Source organism: Saimiri boliviensis, chromosome 15 (genome assembly GCF_048565385.1).
Source record: "Saimiri boliviensis isolate mSaiBol1 chromosome 15, mSaiBol1.pri, whole genome shotgun sequence".
NCBI classification, from domain to species: domain Eukaryota; kingdom Metazoa; phylum Chordata; class Mammalia; order Primates; family Cebidae; genus Saimiri; species Saimiri boliviensis.
The window spans coordinates 65,626,997-65,638,966 of record NC_133463.1 but is presented as its reverse complement, the minus strand read 5'-3'; the positions used below and the strand labels follow the sequence as shown (position 1 = coordinate 65,638,966).

The window sequence follows — 11,970 nt, the reverse complement described above, 5'->3', positions numbered from 1 at the left end:
ACGCGAGACTTGTACTTCCGCTTCCGGTAACTCATGTTTCTCTTTCTTCCTGTCTGCCTAGAAAGATGGCGTCTCGCAAGGAAGGTACCGGCTCTTCTGCCACCTCTTCCAGTTCCACCGCCGGCGCAGCAGGGAAAGGCAAGGGCAAAGGCGGCTCCGGAGATTCAGCCGTGAAGCAAGTGCAGATAGATGGCCTTGTGAGTGCTGTTCTGTCTCCTCTGGCCCACGTGGGGAGCACAGTTCCCAGCCCCGTCCCGCCAGCCGTACTTCCCAGCTTTCTGCCCCCGGGCTTGGTGTGGCTGGGCCAAAGTTTTTCCCTAGTACCTTTCTCTTTCATCCTCACTTTTTTGTCAGGATACGCGACAACCTTCTCTTATCTTCTAACGGGACAGTTGTGGCTTCAGGAAGGGGACTGAGAATAGGGTGTGAGTGACAAGTTCCTGGGGTCTTGTTTTGAGTTGCCTGGAGTGAGGATTTGGAGAAAGACTCCTGGAGACAAGCAGCTAACGAAGGTTTCGAAAAGGATTTAGGGACTTAGCAGGGCTCTGGGAAGGAGTCAGTAAGGATACTCCACTGCTTCCCTGCTGGGATCTAACATCTATAACTTCCTAAATGAAGATATACTTTGTAGCCAGTCTTTTGAGTCTGTACTTAGGCGCTTTAAATGAAACCGCCTAATTAGAATAGACTCTTTTGTAGTGTTCTTTCTGAAAAACATAAAAGAATTTCAAAGAGAATGACCTCAAATGTATTTAGTAGTTAAGGTTCGTGAACTAGGACATCTAAGGAAATTCTTGATAAGGAATGGACTTAGCTGGGAAAAGGAAAATCTAGAATGAGAAATTTTATTTCTGTTGTTTCGAAGCAAAATGCATTTGTACGACATTCTAGTTTTAAAAGCATCTTTCCTGCTCCTCTTTTTAAAAAGCATCTTCTCTCCCTTTGATTTTTTAAAGGTTATTTCCCATTAATGCAGATCTTAGATACTTGTAATAAGGAAGTACTTTTACATTCATTTGAAAATTTTAATTGCATGGGGCTATTTTTAAGTGGAAACTATTCATAATTTAAATCCAGCATATAATTGAATCTGTTGAACAGACTTAGTTAAACTGGATACAAAAGTGTAGCCTCGTGGTTAAGAGCTCATTCAGTCTTCTAGGCTCTTCCACTTAACCAGCTCTGTGACCTTGGGCAAGTTAACCTTTTCCAAGCTTTGCTTTCCTCATCTGTCAAGTGGGAATGAGAAGTATTTATGTCATAGAGTTGTTTGGGTTAAATAAAAAAATTTATGTGGTGACCTCTAGGCACAGTGTAATCGATGTTACGATTATTAAGAGTTTAATGTCTATGATTAGCAGAGCTTGAAAGATGCAGGTGAGAGATTAACTTTGGAATGTTTTGTTCTAAGTGTCACTTGTGTAATACGTTGAAAATGTAATACTATCTGGTCTGTGTACTGGCACTGTGGCTTTCCCTGGCTCATGGTAGGCAGATGTGTGTTCAGGAGCAAATGACGTGTCTTTAGAGATTGCAAATCTCTAAAGCTGGTGGGTGGACTTAGATTACACTTGTTAAAATAAGTACCACTTACACACTTGGGAAATGTTTATTCCTTAGGAACACATTTCTTATTACATTTGCTAGGTCACGACAGCACTCTTTGAGTCACTTAGTTTCCAGAGTTGAAAAAGGCAAAAGGTCGGTGACATTAAATCTATTTGGAGGTCATTTATTCGGTAAATATTTTAGGACATTCTTCTAAGAATTGTCTTACAGGGCAGTGATAAAAGCACATCAGTAACAATTTCCTGGCAGCTTTAAGAGGGATTGTTGAATTAAAAAGAGACACCTGCAGGTGGAGATGGACTGGATCACTTCAAGTTTCACAAGTAGACAGTGGGCTTAGGAAGGTCGAGAGTGGTTCTCAATTTTGTGGATTGACAAATTACTATTTTTTATCAGCTCTCTCACAATTGATTAATGCTAAGGAACCCGTTAATCCTGCTCACAGGGGGTTGGTTTGTACATGTGAATGTTGATTTACTCAGATACTGTGGAAGATAAACCTTTACAGTGGAGAAAATGCTCATATCTACCACCAAAAGGACCATTTCTGATTACCGAAGCACCTTTGATGTTGGATAAAAAATCAGAAGTGACTGGGTGCAGTGGCTCATGCCTGTAATTGCAGCACTTTGGGAGGCCGAGGTGGGCAGATCACGAGATCAAGCATTCTGGCCAACATGGTGAAACCCTGTTTCTACTAAAAATAAAAAAGTTAACTGGGTGTGGTGGCACATGCCTGTAGTTGCAGCTACTTGGGAGGCTGAGGCAGGAGAATTTCTTGAACCCAGGAGGCAGAGGTTGCAGTGAGCCAAGATAGTGCCATTGCACTCCGGCCTGGCAACAGAGCGAGACTCTGTCTCAAAAACAAACAAAAAAAAGATCAAAAGCTTATCAGTGACTCCAAAATGAATCCTAATAAGAGCAGGTAAAGGATTATTTTACTTGAGAATTATTTGTATGCAGATTCTTGATGAGCTTACTTAATGATCTCTTATTGCACAGTAGTGGGTAACTGCTTTTTTTCTCCACCGGTTGGGTAGATATTAGCAAAGTAAATTCCTAACAACTTGCACTCTCTTTGGACATCTGCCTTTCTGTCATTTATGTAATTTTAGGCAGCTAGATTATGATGCAGTTGCAGGGTTCTTGTATCTTGTTTGCTCATATTTTAATTGTGAATGTTTTCCAGTTACCATAAATCAAATAGGGAATATTTAAATTGTATGTTCTTTATGCCATATACTGGGTTAGGTACAGTGAATACTGGTTACTCTAAATTTTATTAATGGATTTTTTATACATGGAGTCATGTACATACTGTCTCTATGTGGATGTCATAAAGGTGTACTCACCTTTGCCCAAATACAGTTTTAAAAAACTTCCTTAAATTCTCCTCTCCTTTTCTTTCTTTCTTTTTTCTGTCTTGATTAACAGTGTTACTTTTTGAAAAGCAATGTTACATATTAGCCAAGAGAATCCTGAAGACAGGCTTGGATTCAGATCCTTATTCCATCAGTAAGCATGACGTTTTGCAAGTTATTAAATTTTCTAGGTCTCAGGTTTATCCTTTGTAAAATGGGGATGATGATAAAGTACTACCTCATAAGGGTTGTGAGAATGAAATTCTGAGGTATGCGAAGTGTTTAATAGTACCTATGTCATTATAAACACTCAGAGTACTGTCAGTGGCTTTGCCACTCTCATCCTTATTAATGTGTCTTGAGTCATTCCGAATGCTACCTTTGTTACTGTAGATTGAAATTGTAGAAAGAGCACTGAACTGATAATCAGGAAACATGCATTCCAGTCTGCATCCACCAGTAACTTACAAGACTTCTATTATTGTTTTATTCAGAAGGTACATTTTCTCATCCACAAAATGTTTGCCGGTATCCCTATCAATTTTATAGTTTATCTTTTCTTTCTTTTGCTTTCATGTCTTAATGCTGAGGATTCTTACCGGTGTGTGACCCTAGTCAATCACTATCCTTCCTTTTAAAAGGCCACTTAATCCTCATCTTTTATGTTAGTGTCTTTTCCCCATCTGTGCATGTTGGAATGCCTCATGGTTTAGGTTTTGGCTTTTCTTTTAGTCTCCGCTTGACATAGGTAGCGTAGTGAAGTTGATACAAGTGCGTGCTCTGGAGCCAGACTGCTTGGGTTTGAACCCCAGTTCTAAAATTTGCTGAATGACATTGGACAAGTCTTTGTGCCTCGTTTTCCTCATCTGAATTGTTTTGAGACTTTAAATGGACTGAATATATGTCAATAACTACAGCAATGTCTGGGACAGAGTAAGTCACCGTTTAAGCTTAGCTGCTGCTATTATTTGCAGTAATTATGGTAGTATTCTTCAAGATATTCTTATCCCTGCTCATGGCTTTAAATATTATTTATATTCTAATAAGTCATAGATTTATATTTCTGCCAGTAATGGCTCTTGAATGCCCATTGCCTGTTTGACATCACTATTTGGATAACTCATAGGCAGCTCATATTTAACATGTCCAAAATAGAATCATAGACTTGTTCTTCTCCTTACTTTCCATCACAGCATCCTTTATTTCCTTCTGGAATTTTCCACAGCCTGTAACTGTCTTGTTTTCTTTTTTCTCCATCAGAATGTATGCTACCGAGGGCAGAGACTGTACTTTGTCACCAATGTTGTATCTCCAATGCTGAACCTGTTAACTGACAGAGTAGGATAAATGAATGAGTATGCATTCTGTTTTATTATTTATACTACTCCTAGTTTTTGTTCTCATATCTTATATAGGTTATTTTAATATTGTTTCCCCCTGCCCTCTTCAGTCTAACATTCATACTTTAAAATATTCATTTAATGTGAATATTCAGATTTTAACTTCTTTCCTTAGATGTTTTCAATGACTTTCCATTGAATTTAAGGCCCATCAAAATGTTCTTTCTTCTTGCATCTGTGTTCAGGTTTATTTCCTTTCTTTCCAAGCTTTGTGGGAACTGTGTGTTCCAGACACTCAGACTATTTGGTTTTTCCTTTAATAAGTCATGCTAAAGACAGACCTAGATTCACATCCTTATTCAAGCAGTAAGCATGACCTTGCTTTTGTTCATGAAGTTCTTTCTCTCTGAAATTCCTCTTTTATCATCACATACTGAATAAACAATGTTACCTAGACTTATGCTGTTTTTAAAAAAATTCTCCATCTAGTTTAACTTGAATCTGTATACTGCGGTTGTATTCTGTTCTTGATTCATTTAACAAACATTTATTGATTTCTGACCATATGCCAGATCTAGCCCTGCTAGATACTTTGGTATGTTGGTGAGCAAGGTAGAAAAAAGTCCCGACTCTCATGACCATTCTCAGCCATATGTAGATGTAGGAGGTGAACCTGGAGATTAATCTCACCCTATGTTTAGTCTTATGTTTAATCACATTTGTTCCTTCCTGGCTCATTGATAGTGGTCAAGACCAATTTTTCTTGTATTCTTGAACCCTTCCTTTTCTATCTTTAGACCTATTTTATCAATTCCTCTGTATCGGTAATATAGCAGTCCCTCAGCATCCACAGGGAATTGATTCTAGGACCATTGCATATACAAAATCTGGGCATACTGAAGTCCTACAGTTGGCGCTATGGAACCCTGTGGAACCCACCTATAGGCAAAGTTGGCATTTCTTATATGCAAGGTTCACATCCCTGAACCTGTGCAATTCAGACCCATGTTGTTTAAGGGTCAGCTGTACGCTCCATTAGCACATAAACATCAGCAGGACTCTCCCATATTAAAATTTTAAGCACTGTCTCTTTTAGCTTCCTGTGTTCCACTTCTTTGCCCTGGCTTTTTTTCCTCTTTAAGTTATGGTTAAAGAACCATTTTATATTTGTAGTCTTTCATACTTAAACTCTATTGCTGTTAGAATCTGCCACCACAAACTCCCTGAATAATTATTATTTCTTTTTAAAGATCATTGATAACATCAGCAAAGAACTGTAAAATATATCACAATGTCATTCACAGAAGTTAGTGTCTAAACATTCAGTTATCCACTGTTCAACTTGAGAAATAGAACATTACAAGTATCTCTGAAGCCCTTTCGTCTTTTTCATCCCTTCCTCCGGGCCTTTCTCCCACTATGTGAGTCACTATTGGTGAGTTTTATTTTAATGATTCTTTTTTTGTTGTTAAACTATCTCCAGTAATGGGTATAAGCAAAAAAATTTTTTTTTTTAAAGATGGGGTTTCACCATGTTGTCCATGCTGGTCTTGAACTCCTGACCTCAGGTGATCCACCCACCTTGGCCTCCCAAAGTGCTAGGATTACAGGCGTGAGCTACCGCACCTGGCTTTTTTGTTGTTGTTGTTTTTTAAGCAAATTTTAATGATTCTTTTGTGGCTTTACCACATGGACTATTAAACAGTTTGATTACTTTCACTTGTCTATATGAATAAATATGAATTAAATCATAGTTTATATTCTCCTGTGTCTTGAGTCTTGATATGTCTGTCTTACACTATGATTGGTGGGACTTAGGGATGCTCACGGACTGTTATGCTAAGAACCATAATGTGAAATTATTTTCCTAAGTATTTGTACCATTTCACATTTGTTCTAGCAGTTTATGAGAAGTCCCATTGCTTCACATCTCTTCTACCTTTAGTATGGCTAGAGACCCATTTTTGTCAGTCCAGTAAGTTGAAATGCTCTCTGTCAATAATCTTTTAATTGTCCATTCCAATAGGCTTGTCAGTGTAGCTCTTCCTGTGTACTTTGCGAGTCAGTGCTCGGTACTTCCTTGTGAAATGGAAGAATGGGTCTTCATTCTGTCAGGTGGTCTTCTTGTTCCTAGACAAAATTAAGCTAATTCTTCCTGTTAAACTTTTCTTACTGAACTCACTTCGTTCCCTAGAACATTTGACTTTTACCTTTCTTATGTTTATTAGACTCTTGCTATTCAAAGTATGATCTGTGACCTGAGGGATGAGCAATATTGGCTACACTTGAATTTGTTAGAAATGGAGACATAAAGTATCACAGAATCTCAGGCCTTCTCCTGTTCTACCAAATCAGATGATTTATAGCATATTAATGTTTGAGAAGAAGCATTGCTCTTCCTGTCTCTGAACTTTTTAATGACAGCTTGTATGCCTCATCTTGGTATGTGATCCATACTGTTAATGATTTACTGTTAATATTGTTTTCCCCTTCTCATTGATATGAGCACCTTTTTGAAGGCAAAATTGTAAAACATTAGTCTCCTCCACGTTTCAGTGCTTGAAAGCCATTGCTGTTGAAATTTCTTTTTTTTTTTTTTTTTTGAGACGGAGTTTCACTCTTGTTACCCAGGCTGGAGTGCAATGGCGCGATCTCGGCTCACTGCAACCTCCGCCTCCTGGGTTCAGGCAATTCTCCTGTCTCAGCCTCCTGAGTAGCTGGGATTACAGGCACGTGCCACCATGCCCAACTAATTTTTTGTATTTTTAGTAGAGACAGGGTTTCATCATGATGACCAGGATGGTCTCGATCTCTTGACCTCGTGATCCACCCGCCTCAGCCTCCCAAAGTGCTGGGATTACAGGCTTGAGCCACTGCGCCTGGCGAAATTTCTTAACCTTTTAAATTTTGTTTTCCCCTTTATGTAAGTTATCTTATTAGGTGCCTTATTCTCTTGGTTTTGTTAAGTAAGGTAGAGTATGTTATTAATAAATGGACAAGTTTGAGTTACATACAGAGTCAGCTCTCCATATCTGTGGGTTCCGAATCCAGCAATCTCACATCCATGGATTCAACCAAACATGGATCAAAAATACTAGAAAAAAATAAAAAATACAAATAGAAACCAATACAGTACAGTAATTATTTACATAGCATTTACACTGTATTAAGTGTTATATGTTATCTAGGGATAATATATAGGAAGATGTGCCTAGGTTATAAGCAATTACTAATACTACACCATTATATATAAAAGACTTGTACATCTATGAATTTTGGTGTCCAGTTTGGCCCTTGTTACTGTCTGAAGCTGTTTTTACTTATTGCTTATTTCTTCACACTAGAATATCAGCTTCTTGAGAGTGGCACCCATGTCAGGTTTGTTCACTGCAATATTTTCAGGTGTCTAGAACAGTACCTTTCTGTAGAAGGCACTCAGATGTTGTGAATGAATGAATATACTCCTGTTGTATGGAAATTTTCTTGAAAATCAATCATGAAGAAACTGGGTTAGTAAATGCTTTGTAGAAATTAATAGAGTGTTGATGAGAAACAAAAAGAGCACACAGTTGAGGATAAATCAGTTAGCTTTCTGAGCTTGTTCATATTTCTCCATCTTTTTACTTGTCAATTTCTTATCTGTTAGAAAAATCGCTAATGTTAATTGAGCACCTATTATAAGACCCTGTGCAGGGATGTTTGGTTAGATTTTATCTGATCCTCACAACAGCTTTGGTAGTAAATGTTATTTCTACCTTACTTACCTAATGGTTATTCAAATCTAATGGCAACATTTTGGTGGAAGTGCTTTTTTTTTTTTTTTTTTTTTTTGAGATGGAGTTTCACTCTTATTGCCCAGGCTGGAGTGCAATGGAGCGATATTGGCTCACTGCAACCTCCGCCTCCTGGGGGTTCAAGCGATTCTTCTGCCTCAGCCTCCCAAGTAGCTGGGATTACAGGCATGTGCCACCACACCTGGCAAATTTTTGTATTTGTAGTAGAGATGGGGTTTTGGCATGTTGGTGAGGCTTGTCTCAAACTCCTGACCTCAGGTGATTCGCTCGCCTCAGCCTCCCCAAATGCTAGGATTACAGGTGTGAGCCACTGTGCCTGGCTGTTGGAAGTGCTTTGTGAATTGAATCAAATAATTCAGATATGTAATGTCAGGCTATCACATGTGTTAACTGTAGACTTTTTGTGATACTTTTATTAAGTTAAAGAGAGTAGACAACAGCTTGTTAAATTCTGTTGAAATGGAGGCTTTTGCCTGAGATCCTGGGCTCAAGTAGAATATAGTTTGTCTGGCTTGTTAATTTATAACAACAAAAAAATTATATGACTCGTGGTGTCTTTCAGTTTTCTGACTGCAGTGGTGAATACATAAGTTGTTTCATGTGCGAGACTTTTTTAGTCAGATAATTTGAAATCCTGTCAAGCACCGAAACTTGCACATTTTAGCTATTTTAATTATACATCTTTTTGAAGTGTATTACATAATTTCCTGCTGCTTTAGTCAGAGCATATTTAGTACAATCTGATCGTGTTTGATGACATGGTATTATCATTTAGAACATGTTATGGGTTCAGATGCTGTGGCTCACACTTGTAATCTCAGCACTTTGGGAGGCTGAAGTGGGTGGATCACCTGATGTCAGGAGTTTGAGACCAACCTGGGCAACATGATGAAACCCTGTCTCTACTAAAAATACAAAAAACATTAGCCACGTATGATGGTGGGTGCCTGTAATCCCAGCTATTTGAGAGGCTGAGGCAGGAGAATTGTTTGAATCTGGGAGCTGGAGGTTGCAGTAAGCCGAGATGCGCCACTGTACTCCATCCAGCCTGGGCCACAAGAGTGAGACTTTGTCTCAAAAAAAAAAAAAAAAATGTCCCTGTCATTGAATTCTAGGTAAATTTATGTGATTCTTATCCCCTTGCTTTTCAGGTTTTTATGTGCTGTGGGTGAAAAACCGTTATGCAGGATTATCTTTAACCTGAATATTTGTGAGGGAGGATTAAATTCATTATGCAGCCTGACACTTTTATTGCTTAATGATATTTTTTGCTTAGGCAAGTAAGATGTTATTGCTTATAAATAGTAAGTTTTTATAATCGAAAAATCATTTAGCATACCTTATTGTATCTTGGTAGCTCCAGGAGCTGGGTAGGCTAGTATTATCCGGATTGTACATTTGATTCTCCCACTCCAGGAAGCTGAGTGGCTTTTCAAAGACATAAAGTGAATATATTCTAGAGCTTGAATTCAAATCACATCTAGCCATCCTTGACTCATTCTCATTTACATTTTACAGCAGCTTCATACATTTTAAGACCTCTGTAGTTGTTATGTGACAGGTACTGTTTTAAGTATTTTATATTTATTATGGCATTGAAGCAATACAACAACTCCTTGAAATAGGAACCATCATTATCCCTATTTTACCAATTAGGAAATGTGGGTACAGACAGCTTATGTGATTTGATTAATGGACAGGTGGGGGAAATAGAAGTTAAGGTGTGTACAGAATAGTTAATCTAGTGCTCCTTGTTTGAGCATTGGGAAATACATTTTTCAAAACTCAGGTGTCTTACAGACTTCTAACTTTAAAATGTATGAGAAACCTTATGTATTAGAATCTTTATGTTTAATAATCAGTCATACTGTAGAAGATTTGTAGCTATAAGAAGTCCGTTTTGTAAATATTCTGAAGATTGGAAAAATGCAGCCTTTAACTACTGAGTTCACATATTAAGATACTGGGGATCAGTAAAGAAAATCAATATATAAAGGAGCATTGGGAAGAATACTGGTAAGTATTCCTAAGTTAGGCAATTTACCTGCATTCGGTAGGTAATTCTAAGTCTGTCTTACTTTTCCTTTTTTGTTTGTTGAGACAGTCTCGCTCTGTTGACCAGGCTGGAGGGCAGTGTCCCGATCTCGGCTCACTGCAACCTCCACCTTCCAGATTCCAGTGATTCTTGTGCCTCAGCTTCCTTAGTAGCTGTGCGCCCCCATACCTGGCAAACTTTTATATTTTTAGTAGAGATGAGGTGTTGCCATGTCGGCCAGACTGGCCTCACACTCCTGGCCTCAAGCGGTCTGCCTGCCTTGGCCTCCCAAAGTGCTGAGATTATGGGGATGAGCCACCATACCGGGTCAGACTTTTTGATTTTTATGTTCCTCCCAAGATTTGGATAAACCTGCAAACATCTGGGCATTGGTCCTTTCCCTTAAGGTCGGACACCTTTTTGAAATTCTTTGTCTTTTGCTTTTTGACAATGCTTACTGTGTTTGTGACATATATGCTAGTGATGGCAAACTATCATTTGTTTCTTATAGCTGTCTTCTTGGGCATAATTTAAGGCAGCATATACAGTACTTCTCATGGAGGAGAGGACTGAATCAGTTAGGATCTCTAGGCCTTAGTTTGATATGAGGATAGTGAATGGCCTTCCTACTACAATAAACAGAACTTGAATGGATAATTTCTTACTATTATTCCATCATTGTTGATAGGATTTTTAGCAGTAGGTATTGATTTTAATAGTTGGTAATAGTTACTGTTGGATTTCAAACTGGATGCTTTCCCAAGTAAATGAAATATGATTAAAACATTTTAACTTTAGTTGCTACAGCAGATCTGGCTTGGATTGAATGATATATATGGGTATGCGTCAAACATCTATTTAACATTAAAAGGTATGGGTTTACAATAGCATTTTTTATCTTTTGTTTTCTTGTCACCTTTTGCTTCAGCTGGTTTCTGTATAACGATAAATTCTGATCTTTCTTTCAGTGTCTTGGACTTCATTGGTTTGGGTGAGTAATTCCAGGTATTCTTTTTTTTTTGGAGATGGAGTTTCGTTCTTGTCATCCAGGCTGGATTGCATTGGTGTGATCTTGGCTCACTGCAATCTCTGCTTCCCATATTCAAGCGATTCTCCTGCCTTAGCCTCCCAAAGAGCTGGGATTACAGGCATGTGCCACTATGCCTGGCTAAAATTTTATATTTTTAGTACAGTCAGGATTTTACCATATTGGTTTTACCATTTTACCTCCTGACCTCAGGTGATCCACCCACCTCAGCCTCCCAAAGTGCTGAGATAAGAGGCGTGAGCCACCGTGTCCAGCCGCAATTCCAGACATTTTAATTGACAGCAGTGCTCTGGACTTAGAGCTTAGTCCTAGCCTGTATCTTGGAGAAAAAAGCCTCTACAAAGCATGAAGCTTTGAAAAGAATCTTTTTAAGTTCTTATTTTTGTGTTGAGAGATTTTCTCACTTTTACTTCATCAGGTCTATAAATCGTTTCTTAGGTAAAAGCTCCTAATTTTAGCACTTACAGAACACTTGGTTGCATTTGCCTTGTTTTCAAAATTAGTATAATTTTTTTTGATAAAATACTTAGTTTATGGTACTTGGATATTATTTTATTTGGCAAGGCTTTAGATAATATCTTAAAGAGAATATGGCTTTGTGTGTGTGTGTGTGTGTGTGTGTGTGTGTGTGTGTGTGTGTGTGAACTACTACTGGTAGGTAGGTCATTATATAAAATGGTTATATCCAGTAAAGATTAGATTTAATAGCAAAGTGTAGTGTAATTTACTTAGCTGTTTGATGACAAACTGTAGTTGTTTCATCAAAACTGAAAGGGCTGAAGTGAATACTTAGATGTTCTGGAGTAGTATGCCATATTCCTGT

General features: G+C 38.2%; 1 protein-coding gene across 1 annotated transcript in view; it reads left to right on the top strand.

Annotated features, from left to right (window-relative positions):
• Positions 1 to 31: 31 nt before the first annotated feature.
• The window catches only part of EIF3H (eukaryotic translation initiation factor 3 subunit H), a 106,958-nt gene continuing 95,019 nt past the window's right edge, over positions 32 to 11,970 (top strand). The window contains exon 1 of the mRNA XM_003933116.4: positions 32 to 197. Within this exon, the coding sequence (XP_003933165.1) occupies positions 66 to 197 (132 nt within the window). The 5' untranslated portion in view covers positions 32 to 65. The remainder of the gene's footprint in view (positions 198 to 11,970) is intronic.